The sequence below is a fragment of the Dasypus novemcinctus genome, chromosome 19 (genome assembly GCF_030445035.2).
Source record: "Dasypus novemcinctus isolate mDasNov1 chromosome 19, mDasNov1.1.hap2, whole genome shotgun sequence".
NCBI lineage: Eukaryota > Metazoa > Chordata > Mammalia > Cingulata > Dasypodidae > Dasypus > Dasypus novemcinctus.
In genome coordinates this window covers 21,184,364-21,211,404 of record NC_080691.1, presented here as the reverse complement: position 1 = coordinate 21,211,404, position 27,041 = coordinate 21,184,364, and the positions used below count along the sequence as shown (strand labels likewise).

At 39.4% G+C, this 27,041-nt stretch overlaps 1 protein-coding gene and 1 pseudogene across 9 annotated transcripts in view; one reads left to right on the top strand and one right to left on the bottom strand.

Moving 5' to 3' along the window:
• The window catches only part of ATXN2 (ataxin 2), a 175,210-nt gene that overhangs the window by 104,170 nt on the left and 43,999 nt on the right, over positions 1 to 27,041 (top strand). For 5 of the 9 annotated variants that reach the window (XM_058280970.2, XM_058280969.2, XM_012521373.4 and 2 more), the window contains 4 exons: positions 6,054 to 6,358; positions 7,734 to 7,797; positions 9,709 to 9,861; positions 10,595 to 10,655. In XM_058280970.2, the coding sequence (XP_058136953.1) occupies positions 6,054 to 6,358; positions 7,734 to 7,797; positions 9,709 to 9,861; positions 10,595 to 10,655 (583 nt within the window). Of the gene's footprint in view, positions 1 to 6,053; positions 6,359 to 7,733; positions 7,798 to 9,708; positions 9,862 to 10,594; positions 10,662 to 27,041 lie in introns of all 9 variants that reach the window. The other 4 variants (XM_023585905.3, XM_058280968.2, XM_071210026.1 and 1 more) reach the window with 1 other exon arrangement.
• Positions 2,499 to 4,189, bottom strand: LOC111761787 (eukaryotic peptide chain release factor subunit 1-like; annotated as a pseudogene).

The following is a 27,041-nucleotide window of genomic DNA, read 5'->3' as shown; positions in this document are numbered from 1 at the left end:
ATACGACTGTTCTTATCATGGTTTCTGAAGGAAATCAGCACTTAATCTTATTGGGTATCCTTTTTTGTTATGCATTGCTTTTCTCTTGCTATTATCAGAATTCTCTCTTTGTCTTGGCATTTGACATTCTGATAAGTATGTGTCTTGGAGTTGGTCTGTTCAATTTTTTCTCATGGGAGTACATTGTGCTTCTTGGACATAGATACCTATTTCCTTCAATAGGGTCGGGAAATTTTCTACTATTATTTCTTCAAATATTCCTTCTGCCCCTTTTCCCTTCTCTTCTCTTTTTGGGACGCCCATGACATGTATGTTTGCACGTCTTTTGCTGTCATTTAGTTCCCAGAGACTTTGTTCAATTTTTTCCATTTCTCATCTGTTCTTTTGTATGTTCTCTTTCAGAGGCCATTTCTTCAAGCTCACCAATCCTTCTGCCTCCTCAAATCTGCTATTATATGATTCCAATTTTTTTAAAAATTTCATTTATTGTACCTTTCATTCCCATAAAATCTGTTCTTTTTCTGTGTATGCTTTCAGATTCTTCTTTGTGCTTATCCATTGTCTTTTTTTTTTTTTTAATCTCTTCCCCCCATCCCCCCGGTTGTCTGTTCTCTGTGTCAATTTGCTGCATGTTCTTCTTTGTCCACTTCTGTTGTTGTCAGCAGCATGGGAATCTGTGTTTCTTTTTTTTGTTGCATCATCTTGCTGTGTCAGCTCTGCATATGTGTGGCACCATTCTTGGGCAGGCTGCACTTTCTTTCGCGCTGGGTGGTGGCTCTCCTTACGGGGCTCACTCCTTGCGCATGGGGCTCCCCTACGCGGGGACACCACTGCGTGGCACGGCACTCCTTGAGCGCATCAACAATGTGCATGGGCCAGCTCCACATGGGTCAAGGAGGCCCAGGGTTTGAACCATGGACCTCCCATGTGGTAGACAGACGCCCTAATCACTGGGCCAAGTCCGCTTCCCCATTGTAGTAGACTGTAGACTGTAGTAGACTGTAGTTGCCCAGAGAGATAGATGAGGCTTCATGCCCCCTTTTCCCCTACCTGGGACGGGGATGGAGCTGCAGGTATGGGCAGCAGTCTATGCAGTGCAGGTCCAAGATGACCATGGTTGCCCTGGTAGGCTTCCAATTATTCAGTCTGTACCAGTCAAAGGTACCTGCAGTTACCTGGATAGGCTGGTGTGGCGGGGGCCCTCCAACCTCCTCCTTACCATCATTGTGATTTTCGGTCAGCCTGGCTTCCCCTCATTCTGGGGACGGAGTCAAAATAGAGACCACTGGTCTCTTTCCAACTTGGGAAGATTCACACCTTAGCTGTTTCTAGGGTTTTACCTTAGCCAGCCAAATCCATTAATGAGTAGCCGAAATCTGTGGCCAATCTTCTCCTCTTCCCCTGTTTTTGGGAAATGGAGCTACCAATTCCAGCCACAGAATAGCTCATGGGGCAATCTATGCTGCCAGAGTAGGATGATCACCAGCCTCCACGGCTTGGCCAGTAATTTCCTAGAGAGGCTGGTATAGGTCCCCCAGCTTCCTCTCTGCTGGAGATAGGACTGGGGCCTAATCTAGAGCTGCAGTCTGATCTGGGTGGAAAGAAGCTGGTCCCTACCAGCGCTATGATTTGCAGTTTGCTCCGCTTCCCTTCATGCCAGGTGCAGAGTTAAGATGGTAGCTCCTGGCCTCTTTCTAACTTGGACAGGCTCAAACATTTAGCTGTTCTCAGGATTATACTTTAGCACAGCACGGTGAATTTACTCTTCAGTAGCTACAGTTGGTGCCCAACCCTCCCTTCCTCGCCTGTTCGGGGGAAGGAGAACTTTCAATTCTAGCTGCAAAACAGCTCCCAAGGCAGCTTGTGCCTCCGTTGGAAGATGGACACTGGCCTTCATGGCATGGAGCACTCTATTTACTAATCTTCTCTGCAGATGGGCAGTCTCCTCCTTCCATTCCTTCAAGTATGTTGCAGTATGCTGTTCTGATTTCCTAGAGCCCCCAGACAGGTGCTTCAGATAGACCCAGATATCTCTGGGTGTTTACTAACTTCCCGTAGCAGGAGCTAACTCTAGGAGGTCTGTACTCTGCTGCCATGTTGGTGGTTGTCCCCTCACTTGTATTAATTTTTGAAGGTTTGCAGCAGTTAAAGTATTTTTGCTTCTATGTATAAAGGTTAAAAAATAATTTTTTTCCCTATAAAATAGAAGAGCCACCAATTTCACCATCGAGTAATAGTAAAAATTGGGATTCTTTTTTAAATTAGTCCCAAGTGGCATTTAGAAATTTAGTTGTAGGCTACTGTGCTGACATGATGACCAAAGTGTAAGGTTGGGTTTAGTTTTGTTTTGGTTTTCTTTTCACTGTCCAGTGCTCATAGATTAAGTTTTGAAAACATTCCATTTGTAAGGCAGGGATCTTTTGGAATTCCACATGGGCATGCTCCTTGGTTTGGATGCTGGAAGGTCAGGCACAGTTTGCCAGACCCATTTCAACTACCTAGTAGTCATCAAGGTAAAAAAATTCATCTCCTTTTTGGTATTCCATTCCCTGGAAATCTTCTCAGTACCACAAGATACCTTCAAATCCATCAAATCCTTTTACAAACTGGGATCCTTCTTGTGACTTGTCTATAACAATTTCTAATATAGCTCCAAATTTTTTATAATTGTTAGCAAACCATTCCAGCAGGGGCATGCTCTTAATCAGCTCATGTTCCTGTCCTGTTTTTTTTTTTTGTCTGTGAAGTGAGATTTATCCTTCTCTTGTTCTGGGGTTAGATAGAGAATTTTCTCTTCTTATGCACATTGTTAGTGATATCTCATTATATCCAGATTTTCATAGACTGTTAGAATCTCTACAGCTCCCATTTCCAAAACCTTTAGTGTATCTTCAGCTCCACAACAGTACTTGCCCATTTCCTGAATGAATTTCACATTGGAGAGAACTTTGGTAGATAACAATAGCTTGGTTGAATCCATTTTCACCATCAAAGGAGGTATCAACTAATTTTAAAACTTCTGATTGCAATTTCTGATCAAACCTATCATATAGATTTAGTTGGGTTTTTTTCAGGATTTATTTTTTATTTATTTTTCTCCCCTTCCCTGCCACCCCCGCCCCCCATTGTCTGCTCTGTCCATTCGCTGTGTGTTTTTCCATGTCCACTTTTTATTGTCAGCGGCACCCGGAATCTGTCTCTTTTTGTTGCGTCATCTTGCTATATCAGCTCCCCGTGTGTGTGTGGCGCCATTCCTAGGCACGCTGGACTTTTTTCGTGCTGGGCGGCTCTCCTTACAGGGCGCACTCCTTGCCCGTGGGGCTCCCCTATGCGGGGGACACCTTGCGTGGCACTGCACTCCTTGCGCACATCGGCACTGCACTCCTTGCGCACATCGGCACTGCGCGTGGGCCAGCTCATCACACTGGTCAGGGGGCCCTGGGTTTGAGTCTTGGACCTCCCATGTGGTAGGCAGGTGCTCTAACTGTTCTGCTTCCTTGACTTAGTTCAGTTTTAAAGTCAACTGCTCCAGCTAAAACGAGACTAGCCGCATTTACTTTGTCCCCAGAAATAAACAGCTGCACAGCAGTCTCAGCTACTTTCCAAACATAGTTATATCCGTTTTCCATTCTTAAATGGGCAAAACGCAAGGCAGACTGACCTCTTCTACCATGTTTCTTTGGGCAATCCACAGTGAATTTGTGCAGGACTTCTCTTGTGTTTCCTTGGAGTATGCCAAAAAGTGTTCCACTATCATTTCTTACAGTGAAGCCAAAATTGCTATCCTCTGAAAGTAGCATTGTAAGAGCTTCTGTGTACAATTTGTTGTCACACAAATACAATAAGTTATTAATTGGTTTGAAAGATTCAAAGTCAGTGCTGACTTTCTTTTTCTTTACTTCTTCTGTTACAGTTTGACCGTAAACAGCCAGACCATTTGGAGGTACTTTGTTGTAAAGTTTGAGTTTTTATTGTACAGATAAAATGCCTCCCAGGACTCAAAGGCGGTTTACTCGTGACTTAATGTTAGATGCATTTCCAAAATACTGCTTTTATTTGTCATTCATGAGATCTGAGGAGGAATGGGAGGAATGATCAACAAAATCATGCTTATGCCATTGCTCTTGATGAGCTTCTTCATCTTCCAGATCTCCATGTTCCTGTCTGTGGCACTGGGGTCATCTGCCATCTTATTGCCGCCTCCTCCTTAAGGGCCCAGTCCTGGGTGGTAGGGGCTGTTCCTCCCAGGGGGTGGCTCTGATGGAGGACACGGGCTCCTTCTCTCCAGGCAGCTGCATGTGTTTCAGTCTGCTCACATGGGTCCTGTGACATCACATCACCCATCAGGGGCCAAGTCCTAGCTCTATTTGTTGAGATTATTCTTTTCCAATTGACAAGGACTTTGTACCCTTGTCAAAAAGCAGTTGGCCATAGATATGAGGGTTTATTTTTGAACTCAGTTCAGTTCCATTGATATAGTCTGTCCTTGCACCAATACTATGCTGTTTTGATTACGTGACCTTGTAACAAGTTTTTAAATCAGGAAATGTGCATCCTCTAGCAACTTGGTACTTCTTTTTCAACATGGCTTTATGTATTTGGGTCCCCTTATTCTTCCATATAAATTTGATGATTGGCTTTTCTATTTCTGCAAAGAAAGCTGTTGGAATTTTGATTGGGATTGCCTTGAATCTGGAAATCACTTTGGATAGAATTGACTTTTTTAAGATTTCTTTTTTATTTTATTTATTTCCTCCCCTTTGCAGCTTGTTTTACTCTCTACTCTCTGTGTCCTTTCACTTTTTGTTCTTCTGTGTCTGCTTGTCTTCCTTTGTTGCATCATCTTGCTGTGCCAGTGCGGGCGCACACAGAGGCCCTGAGATGCAAACCCAGGACCTCCCATGTGGTTGATGGGAGCCCAGTCAATTGAGCCACAGCCGTTTCCCTAGAACTGACATCTTAACAATCTGTGAGCACAGAATGTCCTTCCATTTATTTAGGTCTTTTTATATTTTTTAGCAATGTTTTGTAGTTTTCTGTGTATAACTCCTTTTATTTTATTCTATTTTATTTATTTTTTATAATAACAGCCTTGAAATCTTTACTGCTTATTGTTGGATACTATTGTAAAAACATGAGAGACATTACTTAGTTTGATCTTCTTAAAAACCCCAAGGAACATCATTATTCCATCTTTACAGGTGAAGAGACTGAGACTCATGTGATTATGTAACTTACTCACGATGAGTAAACGTAAATGACTTTCCTAGGACCACATTGGTGCCAGGGTGACAGTTGGGATTTGAATCCATGGCTGGCAGGTTCTTTTTTTTTTTTAAGAAGTTTTAGATTATAGAAAAGTTACATTGAAAATATAGGCATACGAGTCCTTTCTATCCTTCATTAGATTTATTCCTAGGCATTTAATTTTAGTTGCTATTATACATGGAATTATTTTCTGGATTTCCTCTTCATATTGTTACTAGAGTATAGAAACAGTACTGATTTTAGGTGTTGATTGTGTACCCATCCCTTTGTTGAAATCGTTTACTACCTCTGGTTGCTTTGTTCTGGATTTTTTGCTTGCAACTCTTAAATACCTTTGACATCTTGGACTAGATGACATTGCCATGGAGAAGCCTTCCCCTTCTATAGGTTACCTTTATTGTAGGCTCCCATTTTACCACATTTATATTTGCCACATTTTATTATTATTTGATTTCACCCAGGTGGCAAGCTTTAGGAGGTTAGAAACTGTTTCGTATTTACCATATTCAGCAGATACTTGCCTATCCTGATACATGCATGGTAGGCAGTCAGTAAATACTTAATATTAGAAGCTAGGACTTTTTGAGGACTTAGATGATTATGGTTGTGTTGTGTAGATCTCTACTATTGTTGCCTTGGAATAAAAATATTACTGTTAAAGTATGAAAAAACTTTATTCAGTATGTTTCATGCTTAAAAATTATATTGCTTTTCTGGTGCTCATGGAGAAAATTGATTATACTTAAATATTTTTTAAAATGCTTATAATTATTTCCTTTATTTAGTTACAGCCAAGTTCTACTTCTGAATCTATGGATCAACTGTTAAACAAAAATAGAGAGGGAGAAAAATCAAGAGATTTGATCAAAGACAAAATTGAACCAAGCACTAAGGATTCTTTCATTGAAAATAGCAGCAGCAATTGCACCAGCGGCAGCAGCAAACCGAATAGCCCCAGCATTTCCCCTTCAATACTCAGTAACTCGGAGCACAAGAGGGGACCTGAGGTCACATCCCAAGGGGTTCAGACTTCTAGTCCAGGATGTAAACAAGAGAAAGATGATAAAGAGGAGAAGAAAGATGCAGCTGAGTGAGTAAACCTGGAATTTAGCACATCCTGTTACCTAATTAACATTTTAAAAAGTTGTTCAGGGCTTTTAGACTGCTTTAAAACTGTCTAAACAAATTACTTCTTAAGTAAATTAGGTAATTGTACCCGTGTATTCTCCTCTCTTCCCTCCTCCACCATTTTTGTACTGTGGGGCAAAAAATCTAGGTGTGAATTAAGAAAGGCTTTTTTTTTTTTGTCAAAATATACAGGGAGTTGAAAAATGACTGACTTTGGCGACATCTCCCCTGAGTTCTAGTCAGTAATCACCTCCTGCTGTGCTACTAGGGCTAAGAACTGCCACTGGCAAGAAGAGAGGAGTATCTTGTATCCCTTCTTGGCATTCATAGTGTTTTTCATCAGAAACAATTTTCTAATTAATGGTTTGGTAGGTAGACTTAATTTCGTACCTCTGATACGTTATCTATTAAATGGACCCGTGTGGCCTAGTCTCAGAACCTAACCACCATTTATTTATACATTCTGGTTTCCAAACACAACTCCGTTACAGCTGAACTTTTGAAACACAGTTTATTGATAAGTTGAAACCTTATCAGTTCTTATTCTTGATTTGAGGTAAAAAAAATTTTATTAGAGCCGTAATTTCCCCAAGGTATTCCATGTACAAAACACCTCGTCACATTTAAAAATAATATATGCTAAAGAATAGGTGTTAAGAATTGTAACAGTTTGTAAAGGAATATTGTCTTTTCACTTCAAGTATTTGTTGATTGTCTTTGGGAGAAGCAGTTGCATGTTACACACAGGTTTAAAAAATTACTCTTTTATGACTTTTTAAAAATCAGATTAAGTAGTGAGAGACACGTGATTAACATTTAAAAAAAAAAAACAACTCTTACTGTTTCCCCTGTTTTGTCACAGTCTTTTTCTAAATGTATCACTGATTAACACTTGGTAATAATTCCTTGGTGCCAAGAGTCTTATCCCAGGGAGTCATGCCCTACGTCGGGGAGCAGTGTACATTACTTTTTTGTTTTTTTGAAAGGAGGTACTGGGGATTGAATCCAGGACCTTGTACATTAGAAGCAGGTGTCCAACCACTGAGCCACATCGGCTCTCTGGTGAGAGTTTTTTCATTTGTTTTTAGGAGGTTCTGGGGCTCTGTGGGAAGCAGGTACTCAACCACTTGAGCTACATCTGCTCACCTAATTTTTTTTTAATAGGTTTAATGCTCTCCCAGTGAAAATTATTCAAATCTGATGTATGTTTAACAGTTTTTTTAAAAATTGCCATGCTTGGAAGATTTTAGAGAAATGTATTAAGTTCCATGCATACTTCACTGGACTTCATTGTTGTTGGGGTTTTTTTCCTTATTTTTTTTTTTTTCCTGTTTTAGGCAAGTTAGGAAATCAACATTGAATCCTAATGCAAAGGAGTTTAACCCTCGTTCCTTTTCTCAGGTAAGAATTTTACTGTCTTTGAAGTAATCTAGTCTCTGAAATTTATTTATTATTGTTAGGAATATTTCTTCTTCCATACCTGCCATCTAAATTTAATTGTAGTATGCCTAAAGAACTTTTATTTTTCTTATTTGACCACTATTAATTCTGGGGGTGGTGGGTGCTGGGTGTGCAGTGTACTTTATTATGGTGTATGCCAAGGAAGGGTCCTCTGAGCCCCTCTCCTTCTTCAAGGGTTCTGGGATGGAAGCTGTGGAGGGTGGGCGATTCTCAGTTTTATGGGATAAAGTTGGAGCTAGGATTCTCTGGTAGCTGACTTCCTCTCTCTTCCTCTCATGCTATAGTTGGGGCTGGTGGTCCAGGGGGCTCTTCTTTTTCGGTCATATGGACCACAACGTCCACCACCCTGTTGCTGTAACCAAATTCATTGTTGTGCCAGGAAATGAGCTTGAGAAAGTGGTCATTTAAGGAAATGTCAGCCCTAACATCAGAAGTGGAAAAGTGGGTGTCACTGTTAATGTTGCATGAGACAATCTGGTCCTCAGTGAAGCCCAGGATGTCCTTTAGGGACCCATCTGATGCCTACTTCACCACCTTCTTGATGTCCTTGAATTTGACCACTTTCTCCTGATGGCTGGTCAGATCCATGACAGACACTTTGGGGATGGGGATGTGGAAGTCTATGCTAGTGAGCCTTTCCCATACAGCTCTGGGATGACCTTGCCCACCACCTTGGCAGCACTGGTAGATGCAAGGATGATGTTCATGGCCGTCACTCCACACTTTCTCAGAGGGGCCATCCATAGTCTTCTGGGTGGCAGTGATGGCATGGACAGTGATCATGAGTCCCTCTATAATGCCAAAGTTTTCATGGATGTAGTTGCTGACAATCTTCAAGGAGTTGTCGAACATCCCATTGTCCATGCCCATTATAAATCATGGTGGCAACAGCTAAAGGGACAGAGATGATGACTCTTGGCTTCACCCTTCAAGCAAGCCCCAGCCTTCTCCAGGATTGTGAAGATACCAGTGAATTCCACAACATACTCAGCACCAGCATCATCCTGTTTGATGTTGTTGTGGTCTTGCTCCCGGAAGATAGTTATGGGATTCCCATTTATCACAAGCTTTGCATTCTCAGCCTTGATAGTGCCTTTGAACTTGCCATGGGTGGAATCATAGTAGACCAAGTCATTGAGGTCAATGAAGGGATCATTGACGTCATCAACCTACACTTTGGCATAATTCACAGACGTCCTGGTGATCAGGCACCCCATACAGCCAAATCTATTTATTCTAACCTTTACCGTCATGTTTCAGGGATGTAGATGGCACCACATGAAAAGCTGCAGCTTTCCATCAAATGGGGATTCATAGAGAGCCAGGAAATATTTTTAAGCTGTAGAAAAGATCCTTGTTTTATACTTAGATGTTATCTTGGAGAACTCTTTGAATCTCTTTGAGTGTCAGAGAGTCTTTGGTTTATAGATGTAGCATTATCAGTGTTCTGCTTAATTGGTAAAAATAAAGATTTATTATTTTAATTTTTTAAAGTACTTTTTCCAGTTCATTAAAAATCACTACTACTATTTTTAATAATATTAATTGGTGAAGTTTTACTTCTGCTTTCTACCAAAGTAGTTTTCCTTTTATTTCAAACATGTGGAAGTTTATTTTCTATGATTTTTTTTTTTTTGGTAGATACTGGGGAATGAATCGAGGACCCTCATATATGGAAAGTAGTGACTCAACCACTGAGCCACACCTGCTCCCCAATTTCCTATGAATTTTTGTCACTAAGGAAGGCCTAGTTGATAGTAAAAATTATAAGAATTGGGAAAACCAATTCAAATTGCATTAATGGTTAAAATTCATCTTAAAGAGAGTTGAATTTTGTTTCTATTTTTGTAGCCAAAGCCTTCTACTACCCCAACTTCGCCTCGGCCTCAAGCACAACCTAGTCCATCTATGGTGGGTCATCAGCAACCAACACCAGTTTATACTCAACCTGTTTGTTTTGCACCAAATATGATGTATCCAGTCCCAGTGAGCCCAGGAGTGCAGGTAGGTCATTATAATTTGATGTTTTCTTACCCTGTCTAGTTATTTGAATTTGACACCAAGTCTTCATTTAGGTGTACAGTAACTTGAGGTAGGGATGGTACATAGACATATTTGAAAGAGGAAAGCATGCAGGTGGTATGATATTTTGGAAGTATTTCTAAATCTGAGGGTGTTTCTGGTGAAGAGCCACTGAAAAAGAAGATTTAGATTTACCGTACTTGGAATTTGTCCTTTTTATCCGAGGGTATGTTTTTGTGTTTTTTTTTAATGGCTGCTAAAGAATTGGAAGCCTTTTCAGAGTTAGGTCTCTAGCAATATAAAATTAGAAGAGAGTTCAGGCATACTTTGGAGATATTATAGGTTCGGTTCTGGACCACCACAGCAAAAGCAAATAATGCAATAAAGCATTTCACATGAATTTTTTAGTTTCCCAATGGATATGAAAGTTATGTTTACACTATACTGTAATCTATTAAGTGTGCAGTAGTATCATGTCTAAAAAAGAAAAAACATTGTACATACCTTAATAAAAATTTACTGCAAAGGTACTAAGTTAGCACATGCTGTAAGAAAAATGGCATTGATAGACTCTCTTGATGCAGGGTTGTCACAGACCTTCAATTTGTAAAAAATGCAGTATAGGTAAAGCACAATAAAATGAAGTGTGCCTGTAATAGAATACATTCTTATTGTCCTACAAGCCGAATCTTAATTTATTTTTCACTCCCTCAAGCCTTTATACCCAATACCGATGACGCCCATGCCAGTGAACCAAGCCAAGACATATAGAGCAGGTAAAGGTGAGAATAATCCTGCCTGTGTTTGCTTGTTGTCTGCATGCTGCATGAACAGAGTAACTCAAAAATGATTATGTATGTGTGGTTCAGCTTCTTTTACTTTTAATGAGTCTGTGCTTTGACTTTTGATGACCAACATTACTTAAGGTATTCAGATGTATTTTTATGAACAAAAACAGAGGAGGAGAAATACTCATGTGAGACCGTTGTAATATCCACATCCACTTCAAAAAGAGTAATTGAATTCTGGAGTTTTTGGTGTTAAATTTGAAAAGAGGTTTTGCTAAACTCATTCAGTGTTTTGCCCTTCTTATTTTATACTGACATCCAGTTTTTTTCTCTAATTCCCAAATTTCTTTTGAAGCAGAGGGCAGCTCAGTTAAGAAAACAATGTAAAAGTTCTTTTAGAGGTATGTTTCCTCATCTGTAAAATGACAGAGTTGTGTAATCTAGTATAATTTAGTAGTTTAATCTAGTTTTTTATACTTCTATGATTAAAGAACATTTTTAGAAAATACTTATTTACTTTAAAAGGAAATCTTTTACTGTTGAAAAATGCTGAAGAATTCCTTTGTACCATCCAGTTAATTGAGAAGACTCAATTGATATTTTATTTGAGAACTACTAAAAAATAGAATGATTTACCTAGAAAAAGATTTTTATTTTTTTGTAAGTATATCTTTTATATTTTCTTTAGAACACTTGAATTTTTTTGGCAAAACTAGATGATTTGAACTAATCTAGTTATATGATTAATCTTACTTTGAGAGTCTGAAAAAAAATTGAGCAAAGAAAACTTTCAATGATGTTTTGAATAAGTGTTTAATATTAAAGTTCATATTACTACTTGTTTCTGTTTTTAGTGATTACTTAAAATGATTCAGTGGGAATATTTTTATGTTAAAATATGAAAAAATATCAATGAAAGCAAGCACTAAAGTATAGCGCTCTGATTTGAAAAGAAAATACAATTAACTTAAGCAGTCATATTAATAGCGATTAAAAATTATATACTCTAAGGGAACCTCAGCCAGTTTTCTGGAGGCATTTCTAATAACACAAAACAGGTACACTACAAAGAATGTTAGGTTTGACTATGTACTGTTCTAAGAAAGTGGGAAGTAATAAGGTAGTTGCTTTCCCCATCATTCAGATTTCATGCTTATCGAGACTTTGCCATGTTTGTTTCATCTTTCCTTTGCTCTTTGCTGCAGTATTTAAAACAAATCCTAGATGTAATTGAATTTAATTCATACATACTGAATATATATCTTTTAAAAATATGGATATTTTTCTTACATGGCCAGAATGCTGTTATTATTACATTTCACAAAATTAACAGTAATTCATTGGTGTCATCTAATAACCACACATAATCAGTCAAATTCCCTTTATTGGGAAGCGGACTTGGCCCGGTGGTTAGGGTGTCCGTCTACCACATGGGAGGTCCGCGGTTCAAACCCCGGGCCTCCTTGACCCGTATGGAGCTGGCCCATGTGCAGTGCTGATGTGCACAAGGAGTGCTGTGCCACTCAGAGATGTCCCCCGTGTAGGGGAGCTCCACGTGCAAAGAGTGCACCCCCTAAGGAGAGCTGCCCAGTGTGAAAGAAAGTGCAGCCTGCCCAAGAATGGCACTGCACACACTGAGAGCTGACACAGCAAGATGATGCAACAAAAAGAAACAGAGATCCAGGTGCTGCTTATAAGGATAGAAGCAGTCACAGAAAAGAACACACAGTGAATGGACACCGAGAGCAGACAACTGGGGGAGGGAGGGGAGAGAAATAAATAAAAAAATAAATCTTTTTAGAAAAAAGACAAATTGCCTTTATTCGCTAAAAAAAATGTACTTTTACTATTTTTGAATCGAAACAAGAACTATTCTTTATTGCATTTATTTCATCTCTTATAGTTACCCTGACTTTTCCCCTCATCATTGCTTGTGGAGAAGTCATTGTGTAGTATAGCCTAAGTTCTAAATTTGTATCTTTACTTCTTGTGATTTCATTGATTACGTTCAGGTTTGACTTTTCTTCTTTGGTAAGAATACTTATATATGGCTGTGTGTTTTGTTGTATCACATCAGGAAGCACACAATATCTGGTTCTACTTTTTGTTGTGGTAGTAAGATGGATTAATAGGTTCAGGTGGCTTTAGCCTTATCCCCCTATTGTAAAATATTAACCTTTGATCTAATTTTTTTTTTAATGTGGGAAGCCAACGCTGAGCTACATTGGCTCCCCTGAGTTGGTTTTTTCTTTTGTTTGCTGTTTGTTTTGTTTTTTGTTTTTTGTTTTTCTTTTTAGGAGGTACCAGAAATCAAACCCAGGACATCCCATGTGGGAAGCAGGTGCTCAGCCACTTGAGCCATATCCACTCCCCTCATCTAATATTAATTCTTCATCTCATTGATAGATAATTGATGTTTGATATCATTATTTCATTAAGATTGGGGGTTTCTCAAATTTTAATGCACATCAAAACTGCTTGAAGGGTTTGTTTAAACACAGATTTCTTGGCTCTTTCCCCAGAGTTTCTCATTCAGTAGTTTTAGGATATGGTCTTGTAGTTTATTTTTCTAGTGAATTTATTACAAGTTACAAACCCATGCTAATGCTGTTTGTCTGGGACCATACTTTGAAAATCACCGCATTTGAGGTACGAAAATGTTGATTTTAGAATTCCCCATTTATTAGTTAGAATCATTCTTTAAAGGACTTTTCTTTTTAACTAGGGCTATTTAATTATCCTGAAATAAAATGTACAGGAAGGATAGGATAATGCTTTAAGTGCCAGTTTTCAGAGTGGTCCCCTTGTTCTTTCCAGTAATGTCTAGTGAATCATTTTTTGTTTGTTTTGTTTTACGTATGTGACTTTCTCCCTCTTCCATTATTATTTTTTTTATTATTGTGAATGCATGGCTTTTTATATATTCATTGTGTTTGTCAGTCATTCTTTTTACTGCTCCATTTGTCACCATTTTTCATCAAAATTGGCTGCCATTTCTTTTTTTTTTTCTTTTAATTATTGTGGTTAATGGTATCATGAAGCCCTGTGTCCATCATACAGCTTCACTAGTTTTCATTGCATGACCAGTCTTGGCTTCATGGATAGGCCTGCTAACCTTTTGTCTCTACTCTCCACCCACCCTATGTATTTTGTGTGTGTGTATGGCAGGTTTTGTTTCATTTTTTATTAGTGATAATATATACTCAAATATTAAAGCCAAAATTTGCCATTTTAACCATTTTTATTGTACAATACCATAGTATTAATTACATTTATAATGTAATACTATCACCACCTTCCATTACCAAAACTTTTATCACCCCAAGCAGAAACTGGGTATCCATTAAGCAATAATTCCTCATTTTCTCTTTCCCTCCACCCCTGGTAAATTCGAATTTACTATCTGTTTCTATGCATTTACTTATTCTAGATACTAAATATAAGTGGAATCATGTAGTATTTGTCTATTTGTGTCTTGCATATTTCATTTAATATAATGTTTTAAGTGTTCATCAGTGTTGTATCGTGTATCAGAACTTCATTCCTTTTTATGGCTGAATAATATTCCATTGTGCATATAGTCCACATTTAATTTATGCAATATTCTGTTGTTGTATATGTGGGTTATTTTCACCTTTTGGTTATTGTTAGTGCTATAAACACTGGCATACATATATTTATTTGAGTCCATGTTTTCAGTTCTTTTGGGAGTATACCTAGGAATGGAATTGCTGGGTCATATGGTAATCTTATGTTTAACTTTCAGGAATTGCAACATTACTTTTCACAGAGGCTGCATCATTTTACATTACCATCAGCAATGCATGAGTTCTAGTTTCTGTACATCCTCACCAACACTTATTTTCTGATTTTTTTTTTTTTTTTAATAACACCGTTCCTAGTGGGTGTGAAATGGTATCACATTGTGGTTTTAATTTCCATTTATGTGATGGCTAATCATGTTGAGCATCTTTCCATGTGTCTTTGGGCTGTTTGTGTATCTTTTTTGGAGAAATTCCTCTTTAGGCCCTTGGCCGATTTTTTAATTGGTTTATCTTTTTGTCGTTGTTGTAAGAGTTGTTTATGTGTTCTGGATATTAATCCCTTATTCACATGTGGTTTTAAACTACAGTTATCCCTTCCACATTGCAGGAGTTGGGAGCATGGCGAAAATCTGCCTAAAATGTTTTGGCCCTCCCTTCATACCAGAGAAGAAGTTTGAATTTTTTCTTTTTCTTTTATGGGATGTTTACAGTACCTTATTGTGGAAATTGGGTTAAGGATTATACAATACTACATATAAATTTTTATGCATTTCTGAGTTTCAAAACTTCTCTCATCGGCTGGCCTTCACATGTCAACTGTGGCTTCTGTAAAACTTCCCAGAAATTCCCATTTAATTTCTTAGGCCGACCCACAATATATTGAAACCATGATGGAAAAGGTCAAAATGTGGACTTATATTCTCCCATCCTGTAATTTGTTTTAGTTTCTTCATAATTTCTTTTGAACAAATTTTTTTTATTTTCAAAAATCAAATTTATCTGTTTTTCTTTTGTTCATGCTTTTGTGTCATATAAGAATCAGCTAAATCTCAGAACATGAAGATGTTCTCCTATGCTGTCTTCTAAGAGTTTTATAATTTTAGCTCCTATATTTAAGTCTTTGGTCCATTTTGAGTTGATTTTTATATATAGTTTGTGGTAGGGGTCTAATTTCATTCTTATGCAGTTTCCCCAACATCATTTGTTGAAGATTATTATTTCCTTTCTCTACCACTTGTACTCAGTTCCCTTCTCAAAAATTATTTGGCCATAGATATGTGGGTCTATTTCTGGACTTTCAGTTCTGTACCACTGATATATTTGTCTTTCTTTGCACCAGTACCACACTGTTTTGATTACTGAAGCTTTTGTAATAATGCTTGAAATTCGGATGCCTGAGTCCTCCTGCAATGTCCTTTTTCAAGGTTGTTTTGGCTATTTGGGGTCTAGCAGTTTGAGATTATTTATAAATTCCAAAAAGAAAGGTTATGTTTGTAAACTGGTCTGTTCCTCTGGGCATTATACCCTTTGATTGTATTAGATTCAGCTGAGATGTCTTTGATTGAACTATGTTAAGATGAGGTATTTGATTTGACCACATCAGTAGGGTGTAACTCAGGTTAAGTCCCCGCCTGCTGGGTGGGCTATCTAAACGGACATTCACTCAAAAAGACACATGGAAGAGGAGAGAACTTGGTCATTTCTATTCTGTCATGTGACAGAAAGGAAAAGGCCCTGGAAAGAGAGAGGAGCCCTATGCCATCTGTAGCTGAGAGGAAGGTTGAACCCTCATAGAGATCAGCAACCATCTTGTTTCTACACGTGCCAAATTACTTTGGGTAAGAAAAGAACCTTGAGTTGGATAAGTTTTTGGGCCTTCTGTAAGCTTTTACCACAAGTAAGTACTTTTTATAAAAGCCAACAGAAAAAGTAACATACTCATAGTAATAATATTAACTCTTTCAATCTGAGAACATGGAATGTCTTGCTTTTTTTTTTTTTTTTAAGTAAGATTTTCTTTAATTTCTTTCAGGAGTATGTAATTTTCAGTATACAAGTTTTTTGTATCCTTAGTTAAATGTGTTCCTAGGGATTTTAATTTTGTAGATGCTATTTTAAATAGAATTGTTTTCTTAATTTTCTCTTCAGATTGTTTGGTGCTAGGATATATGAGAATTGACTTTTGTGTGTTAATCTTGTAGTCTGTTACTGCTGAATTCATTTATTATCTCTAACAATTTCCTGTAGATTCCTTAGAGGTTCTATACATAAGATCATGTTGTCTGCAATGAAGATAGCTTCACCTCTTCCTTTGCTTTTTGTTTCTTTTTCTTGCCTAAATGATGTGGCAAGAACTTCTAGTGCAATAATAGTGAATAGTGTTGGTGAAAGCAGTCATCCTTATCTTGTTCCTGATCTGAGGGGGAAGTTTTAAGTCTTTCACCATTGAGTATAATGTTAGCTATAAGTTTTTCGTAAGTGGCCTTTATCATGTTGAGAAAGTTTCTTTCTGTTTCTACTTTTAAATGTTTGGTAGAATTCACCACTGAAGCTGGACTTTTCTTTCATGCAAAGTTTTTAACATTATTTTATTGGTTTGTTGATATTTTCTATTTCTTCTTTTTAATTTAATTTTTATTTTTCCCCATATGTCCCACCCCCTCTATTTCTTCTTGAGCTGATTTAGGTAACTTTTTTTTCTAGGAATTTTTGCATTTCTTATATTTAGTCTGGCATGCAATTATTTATATTTTCTTTTTTTTTTTTTTTTTAAAGATTTATTTTTATTTATTTAACTCCCCTCCCCTCCCCCGGTTGTCTGCTCTCTGCGTCTTTTTGCTGCATCTTGTTTCTTTGTCCGCCTCTGTCATCGCCAGCCACACGGGAAGTGTGGGCGGCGCCACTCCTCGGCAGGCTGCCCCCTCCTTCGCGCTGGGTGGCTCTCCCTATGGGTGCACTCCTTGCGCGTGGGGCTCCCCCACGCGAGGGACACCCCTGTGCAGCAGGGCACTCCTTGCGCGCATCAGCACCGCGCACGGGCCAGCTCCACACGGGTCAAGGAGGCCCGGGGCCTGAACCGCGGACCTCCCATGTGGCAGACGGACCCCCCAACCACCGGGCCAAAGTCCGCTTCCCTATTTATATTTTCTTACAATACTTTTTACTCAGTCGGTAGTGATGTCACCATTTTCCTTTCTGAATTTTAGTTATGTGCATTTTCTCCTTTTTCCTTTGTGTAGCTAAAAATTTGTCAGTATTACTGATTTTCTTCAGAATACCAACTTTTTGTTATGTTTATTCTCTCAATTTTTTTTAAGATTTATTTTATTTATTCTCTCCACCCCTGTTGTTTGTACTCAGTCTGCTCTCATTGTCTGCTCATTGTGTGCTCTCTCTGTCTCCTTGTCGTTGTCTTTTTTTTTCTCTTGGAGGCACCGGGAACTGAACCTGGGACCTCCCATGTAAGAGGGAGTTGCCCAATCACTTGAGCCACCTCTGTTCCTTACTTGCTTTGTCTCTCATTGTGTTTCCTTGTTTTGTCTCCTCATTGCGTCAGTTTGCTGTCTTCCTCATCTTCTTTAGGAAGTACCAGGAACCAAACCCCACACCTCCCATGTTGTAGGCAGGCCTCCGACTGCTTGAGCCACATCCACTTCCCTCAGTTGTTTTTCTATTCTCTATTTCATTTGTCTCTAATCTTTTTTTTTTTTTAGATTTGATTTGTTTGTTTATTCTACGCGCCCCCCTCTCCCCATTGTTTGTGTTCTCTCTGCTTTCTGTGTTCATTCACTGTGTGTTCTGTGTGTTCATCATCTCTTTAGGAGGCACTGGGAGCCACACGTGGGACTTCCCATGTAGGAGAGGAGGCACTCAATTGCTTGAGCCACCTCTACTTTCTGTTTTCTTGTCTCTCTCATTGTGTTCCTCTTTGTGTCTCCTTGTTGAATCAGCTTGCCATGTCAGCCCATTGCACCAGCTCGCTGTCTTGCCAGTCTTCTCCAGGAGGCACTGCAACCGAACCCAGAACCTCCCATTTGATAGGTGGGCGCTTAATTGCTTGAGTCACATCTGCTTCCCTCTATTCTAATCTTAATTTTTTCCTATCTTTTGGCTTTGGGTTTACTTTATTCTGGTTTTTCTAGTTCCTCAATATGTAAAGTTTGACTGTTAATATGAGATGTTTCTCCTTTTTTAATAGACATTTATAGCTATAAATATTCCTCTAAGCACTGCCTTTGCATAAGTTTTGGTATGTTTTGTCTTTGTTTTCATTTGTCTCTATGTACTAATTTCCCTTATAATTTGTTCTTCAACATGATTGGTTAAGAGTGCACTGTTTAATTTTCACATACTTATACATTTCCCATTTTTTCTTCTGTTATTGATTTCTAGCTTCATTCCTTTTTGATCAATGAAGCTACTTTTTATGATTTTAATATTTTTCAATTCTGTAGGCTCCTGTTGTACCCAAACCTATGGTCCATCGTAGAGAATTATACATATACGCACTTGAAGAGAATGTGTATTCTGCTGTTGTGTCATGAAGTGTTCTATATATATAGGTTAGATCTGGTTGGTTGATAGTGTTTTTCAGGTCCTCTCTTTCCTTATTCATCTTTTGTTTAAACATTCTATTCAGTGTTGAAAGTCATGTATTGAAATCTCTGTTGGTTGTCAAACTATTTCTGTCAATGTTTGCTTTGTATATTTTGGTGTTTTGCTGTTTGGTGCATGTATGGTTTTAACTGTTAGGTCATTTTGTTGAATTGACCATTTATCAATATATAATGTCTTTGTGAGTCTTGCACCATTTTGTCCTTCCTTTTCTCCATAATTGCCTTTCTTTGGGTTTAGATGACCCCTTTTTTAAAAAAGTTTTTATTTACTTTATTTTTATTTGTCCCCCTGCCCAGATAGTTCTATCATCTGTCTGTTCATTGTTTGTTCACCTTCTCCAGGGGATACCAGGAACCGAACCCAGGACCTCCCACATGGGAGGCAAGAGCCCAACACCCTGAATCACATCCTCACCCCACAGGCTGTGGTGTCTGCTGGCTTATGGCATCTGCTCATTTAGGCGCCTGTTACTTGTGGCAGGTGCGACCTCCAGCTCGTTGTGGTGGGTACTAGCAACTGCTCATCTTTAGGAGCTACCAGGACCTCCTATGTGGTAGGCGGGTACCCAACGATTGAGCCACATCTTCTTCCCTAGATGATCTTGTTCATGAGCCATTTTGAATCATGTATCCTTTCCTTTTGTGTAGGTTGTTAATATATTTTCTTTATGATTAACATAGGGATTCCATTTAGCATACTAAATCTATTACAGTTTAGTTTGCATTGACCCCAGTGTGTCTTTAATAATCTACACATTCACATTATCTAATTCCTTCCATACCTCCATTTTATGTTGTTCATGTCACAAATTGCATCTTTATGCATTGTATTGTGTGCACAGCAACAAATATTTACAGTTATGGCTTTTTAAGCATTTGAATTTTCAGCTTTATGAGAAGTAAAGGACAGCATTACAAGTGAAAACTCAAATAATCACTGGTGATCTTTGACGGTTCTTCCAGAAATGAGATACTGTCTAATGTCCTTTCCTTTCATCATGGAGAATTCCTTTTAACATTTCTTTTAAGGCAGGCCTAGTAGTAAAAAACGTTCTCAGTTATTGTTCATTTGGCAGTGTCATAATTTCTTCCCCATTCTTGAAGGACAACTTTGCCAGGTATATTATTCTTAGTTAACAGGTTTTTTTATATGCTTTCACTGATTTCTGGCTTCCGTGACTTTTATTGAGAAATCAGATGTTAATCTTATTAAGGATCTCTTGTATGTGTGACATGTGGCATATGTATATTCACACACACACTCAGCAAGTTATAGGTTCAGAAAAATCATTCATAAAATACAGAGTGCCCATGTAACTCCTTTTATTAATACCTTGCATTAGATTGGTACATTTGCTACACTTGGCAAAAGAACATTTTTATAATCATATTATATGAACTGTAGACCATGGTTTATGTTAGGGTCACTGTTGGTGGTGTACTCTCCTGGGTTTTTGTTTTTGTTTTTTTCATTTTTAGCTAAAATTAAAAAGACAGGGCGGCGGACTTGACCCAGTGGTTAGGGCATCCGTCTACCACATGGGAGGTCCCTGGTTCAGGCCCCGGGCCTCCTTGACCCGTGTGCAGCTGGCCCATGCGCAGTGCTGATGCGCGCGGGGAGTGCCCTGCCGCGCAGGGGTGTCCCCCGCGTGGGGGAGCCCCACGTGCGGGGAGTGCGCCCCATGGGGAGAGCCGCCCAGTGTAGAGGGAGGTGCAGCCTGCCCAGGAGTGGCTCCCCGCACACAGAGAGCTGGCACAGCAAGATGACACAACAAAAAGAAACACAGATTCCCGGTGCCACTGACGACAACGGAGGCGGACAGGGAGGATGCAGCAAGTAGACAGAGCGGACAACCAGGGTGGGGAGTGGAAGGGGAGAGAAATAAATGAATAATCTTAAAAAATAAAAATAAAAAGACATAACATAAACACAACCTAAAATTTCCCCCTTTAACCACATTCAAATATAGAGTTCAGTGCTGTTAATTACATTCACAGTGGTATGTTACCATCACCATTCTCCATTACCAAAACTTTTCCATTACCCCCAGTAGAAATCCTCTCCCAATCAAGCTTTAACTCTCTGTTCCCTACCTGGTACCCAAGTCCCTGATAACCTATTTCTGACTGTGTGAATATTTATCCTTTTGTGTCTGGCTTATTTCATTCAACATGATGTCTTCAAGGCTTAATAATGGTGTGTTATGTATCAGAACTTCGTGGGAAGTGGACTTGGCCCAATGGATAGGGCATCTGCCTACCACATGGGAGGTCCGTGGTTCAAACCCTGGGCCTCCTTAACCCGTGTGGAGCTAACCCTTGCGCAGATGCTGATGCTCACATGGAGTGCTGTGCCATACAGGGGTGTCCTCCATATAGGGGAGCCCCACGTGCAAGGAGAGCTGCCCAGCACGAAAGAAAGTACAGCCTGCCCAAGAATGGCACCGCACACACAGAGAGCTGACACAACAAGGTGACGCAAGAAAAGGAGACACAGATTCCCGGTGCTGCTGATAAGGATAGAAGTGGTCACAGAGGAACACACAGTGAATGGACACAGAAAGCAAACAACGGGGGGGGGGGGGGAATAAGTTTTTAAAACCTTAAAAAAAAAAAAAGAACTTCTTTTCATGGCTACATTTTGAGTTAATTTTTGTTTTGTTTTTTTTTTCAAGATTCATTTTTATTTATTTCTCTCCCCACCCCACCCCCCACTCCAAATCTGCTCTCTTTTGTCCATTCGCTCTGTGTTCTTCTGTGTCTGCTTGCATTCTCAGCAGCATCGGGAATCTATCTCTTTTTGTTGTGTCATCTTGCTGCGTCACCTCTCTGTGTTTGGAGTGCCACTCCTAGGTGGGCTGCACTTTTTCGCATGGGGTGGCTCTCCTTGTGGGGTGCACTCATTGCGTGTGGGGATCCCCTACGTGTGGGGAGGTGTCCTACGTGGCGTGGCATGGCCACTCCTTGTGTGCAGCAGCACTCCATGTGGGTCAGCTCACCACACAGGCCAGGAGACCCTGGGTTCAAACCCTGGACCTCTTATATAGTAGGCAGACACTCTATCAGTTGAGCCACATCTCCTTCCCAATTTTTGTATGTATTAAGATAGAAGTCACCCTTCATTCTTTTTTGCACGTCGAGATCCAGTTTTCCCAGCACTATTTGTGGAAGAGACTATCCTTTCCGAATTGAGTGGACTTGGCTGTCTTGTTAAAAATCCTAACAACAAGCGAAAACAAAGAGCAGGTGAGAGAACCATCTCAGTGTTTTTGGGGTGGAGGGAGTCAGTTGGCAGGGAGCAGATGTAACTCAAGTAGTTGAGTGCATACTTCCTATGTACGAGGTCCCAGGTTCAATCCCTTGTACCTCCTGAAAATAAAACAAAAAAGCAAACAAATGAAAAAGCCAACTCATTGGGGAGCAGATGTAGCTCTGTGGTTGAGCACTTGCTTCCTCATGTCCAAGGTCCTGGGTTCAATTCCTCGGACCTCCTTTAAAAAAAGTCAATTTGCCATAAATGTATGCGTCTGTCTCTAAAATATCAGTTTGATTCCACTGGTCTGTGTATCTGTCCTTGTGCCAGTATCGTGCTGTTTTGACCACTACCTCTTTGTAACGAGGAGTAATACTGGGAAGCATAAGTCCTTGGACTTTTTTTTTTAAAGATGGTTTTGGCAGTTTAGAACATCTTACACTTCCATATAAATTTTTTATTTTTATTTATTTCTCTCCCCTTCTCCTCCCCCCTCCCCCGCGCCCCAGTTGTCTGTTCTCTGTGTCCATTTGCTACGTGTTCTTTTTATGTCCGCTTCTGTTTTTGTCAGGGGCACAGGAATCTGTTTCTTTTTGTTGCGTCATCTCTCCGTGTGTGCAGCGCCATTCCTGGGCAGGCTGCACTTTCTTTTGCGCTGGGTGACTCTCCTTACAGGGTGCACTCCTTGTGCATGGGGCTCCCCTATGCTGGGGGCACCCCTGCGTGACAGGGCACTCCTTGCACACATGGGCCAGCTCCACATGAGTTAAGGAGGCCCAGGGTTTGAACCGCGGACCTCCCTTGTGGTAGGCAGACGCCCTATCCACTGGGCCAAGTCTGCTTCCCTCCATATAAATTTAATGGTCCAGTTTTCCATTTCTGCAAAGAACTCTTTTGCAATTTTTATTGGATTTGTGTTGATTCTGTAAGTCATGTTGGATAGAATTGACATCTTGACAATATTTGGTCTTCTAATCCGTTAGTATTGGATATCCTTCCATTTATTTAGGTTCTTCTTTAATTTCTTTTAGCAGTGGTTTGTAGTTTTCCATGTATAAGTCCTTTACATTCTTGGTTAAATTTATCCCTAGACTTTTTATTCTTTCAGTTGCTGTAGTAAATGGAATACTTGATTTCCTCTTCAGATTATTCATTACTAGTGTTTAGAAACATGATTTTTTTTTCATGTTGGTCTTGCACCTGCCACATTGCTGAATTCATTTATTAGTTCTAGTAACTTCGTTATAGATTTTCCCAGGCTTTCTGTAAATAGGGTCCTGTCATCTGAAAATGAAGTTTGACTTCTTCATTCCCAATTTGGATGCCTTTTCTGTTTCTTGCCTGTTGCTCTGGTTAGAACTTACAGTACAGTGTTAGATATCAGTGGTGACAGTGGGCAAGTGTTTTTATGAAGAAGAGGTGCTGGATTTTGTCGTGCCTTTTCTGTATCAATTCAGATGATCATGGGATTTTCCACTTTGTTCTTTTCATATGATTATTAAATTAATTGATTTATGTTGAACCACCATTCCATACTGGGATGAATCCCATATTATTCAGTGTATAATTCTTTTGATGTGTTTTTGGATTCAGTTCGGTAGTATTTTGTTCTGTAATTTTCTTTGCTTGTGGTATCTTTATCTGGCTTTGGTATTAGGATTATGTTGGCCTCCTAGATGTGTTCCCTCCTTGTATTAGTCAGGGTTCTCTAGGGAAACAGAATCAACAGGAGATATCTATAAATAGTATGAGATTTTATAAAATTCTCTCACGTGACCCTTTTAAAGCATTCAACTGATTGGATAAAATGTCACTTATTACTGACAGCAGTCTCTTTGGTTGATTATAGATGTTATCAGCCATCTAGCAGTAAACTCACTGATAACTAAAGTCCATAAATGTCCTTCTATTAAAATTACCCCAGTGCTTACTTGATCAAACAACGGGGCACAATTATCTGGCTGAATTGAAACATTAGCCTAATCAGCACACTTCTCTTGCATTTTTTTAGAAGAGTTTGAGTAGGATTGGTGTTAATTCCTCTTCAAATGGTTGGTAGAATTCACCAATGAAGCATTCTGGTTCTGGGCTTTTCTTTTGGGGGAAGTTTTTTTATGATTGATTGAAGTTCTGTGTTTATAATTAGTCTGTTGAAATCATTTATTTCTTCTTGAATCAGTGTAAGTTGTTTGTGTGTTTCTAGGAAATTAACCCATTTTGTCTAGGTTGTCTAATTTATTGGCACAAAGTTATTTATAGTGTGCTTTTGTGATCCTATTTATTTCTGTGGGGTGAGTAGTAATGTCCTCCTTTTCTTGTCTGATTTTAATTATTTGCATCCCCGCTCTTTTTAAATTTGTTAGTCTAGATAAGGGATTGTTAGTTTTATTGATCTTTTCAAAGAACCAACTTTGATTTGTTAATCCTTTCTGTTGTTTCTATTTTAATTCTCTATTTCATTTAGTTCTACTCTAATCTTTGTCATTTCTTTCCTTCTCAGTTTTGGTTTAGTTTGCTGTTCCTTTTTTAGTTCTTCCAGGTGTGTGGTTAGGTCTCTTATTTGAACCCTTTCTTCTTTTCTAATGTAAACCTGAAGGGTTTGCTATAAACTTCCCTCTGAGCACTGCCTTTGCTGTGTACCATAAGTTTTGATATATTGTGTTCTCATTTTTATTTGTCCCAAAGATATTTCCTGATTTCTCTTGTGATTTATTCATTGACCTCTTGATTTGTTGTATGTTATTTTAACTTCAATGTAATTGTGAATTTCCTGCTTCTCTACCTGTTACTGATTTGTAGCTTCATTCCAAAGTGGTTGGAGAAGATGCTTTTTATAATTTCGATCTTTTTATATTTATTGAGACATGTTTTGTGATCTAACATGTAGTCTGTCCTGGAGAATGATCTATGTGCACTTGGGAAGAATGTGTATCCTGCTGTTTTGTGTATATCTTTTAGGTCTTGTTCATTTATCATTTCAAGTTCTCTGTTTCATTACAATCTTCTGTCTAGATAAAATATCCATTGATGAACGTGCTATAGTGAAGTCTATTTTTGTAGAGGTATCTATCTCTCCTTCCCTCTTTTCTTTCCCAATATACCAGAATTAATCATTCCAGCATGCCTTGTGTATAGTGCACACGAGTCCTGACTTAATTCAATACCTCCAGCTTCATGCTCAGCAGGTTAAATACTAGAGTAGTCTTAAGCCAAAGAACTCTTCCCACAAAAGTAGATCATTCCACAGGTCTCTTAGTTCTAGTGAAATTCTTGAATTCCTAGGGGAGGAAACCATACTTTTGGGGGGCATGTGGGGAGCCAAAGTGCTCCTAAAAATCAACTTGTCATACTTCACATCTAACCAAAATTGGTTTCCAATTTAAACTTAGAAAGACCCTAATGTACAATGTACAATGACTCTACACGCATTACAATCCTTAGTCCTAGGCAGAGCAAAACAAGTCAACCATGAATAGAGGTGATGAGGAGAAACAAATGCCATTTTTATAAGAGTTCTTTCTCTTAAAAAAAAAAAAAGATTTTGAACATTGATGTTTCCTATTTACAATCACTACCAACCGCCAACATTCTGCTGTAACATAAAGTTTTGCATTTTATTTTGTTTTCAAGTTATAGTTGAGGAAACTTAAGTCAAATTTTTCTCAAACAATATCTGTAAATTCTTTGTGCTAGCACCATGTCTGTTCCATAAACTACTTAACCAGATCCCAGTTCTCTGGCTGTTGGCTTTGATTTATTATTAAGAAAACCCCCAGGGAAACGGACTTTGGCCCAGTGGTTAGGGCGTCCGTCTACCATATGGGAGGTCCGCGGTTCAAACCCCGGGCCTCCTTGACCCGTGTGGAGCTGGCCATGCGCAGCGCTGATGCGCGCAAGGAGTGCCTTGCCACGCAAGGGTGTCCCCCGCGTGGCGGAGCCCCACGCGCAAGGAGTGCGCCTGAGAGGAAAGCTGCCCAGCGTGAAAAGAAAGAGCAGCCTGCCCAGGAATGGCGCCGCCCACACTTCCCGTGCCGCTGACAACAACAGAAGGGGACAAAGAACCAAGGCGCAGCAAATAGACACAGAGAACAGACAGCCAGGGGAGGGGGGGGGAATTAAATAAATAAATAAATCTTTAAAAAAAAAGAAAGAAAGAAAGAAAACCCCCAGCTCTGCTTTTAGGATAAACATAAACAATTTAGTCCCTTGAACAGAAACAAAGTCACTAGAGCACTCTCAAGGTTACCATTTTCTCCTTGACTAAAACTGATATGGGAAATAGACTGTCAGCACAACTTTTAAGTCACTGCCCAGAATCCTATGTGTTGGCCAATACTGCCAATTCTAAATACAAGTGAGAAGACAATTAGCTTCTTATTTCTCATATACCACCCAAACTTTCCTCCAGTCTCAGTTATTGCATAGAATTCAAATCTCTGTGTGCCAGTGATTGGGATGTGAGATAGTAGTGTCTATTTTGGAAAGATGTGGATAGGTCATACTTCCTGTAGCATATTCCAAAGAGGCACAGAATATGGGTGTCTTTTAGGGCTGGCTCATGATATACTATAGAGCTAATCCAATACGTACACAAAGGGAAATAAAAACAGTGCAGAGTTCCCATTTTATTTTTTATTTCCTTTATTTATTTCTCTCCCTTTTCCCCACCCCCACTCCCCCAGTTGTCTGCTCTCTGTTTCCATTCGCTGTGTGTTCTTCTGTGACTGCTTCTCATCTTATCAGCGGCACTGGGAATCTGCATCTCTTTTCATTGCGCCATCTTGTTGTGTCAGCTCTCCGTGTGTGCGGTGCCATTCCTGGGCAGGCTGCACTTTCTTTCGCACTGGGCAGCTCTCCTTATGGGGCACACTCCTTGTGCATGGTCTCCCACATGCGGGGGACACTGCTGTGTGGCACGATACTCCTTGCATGCATCAGCACAGCGCGTGGGTCATCTCCA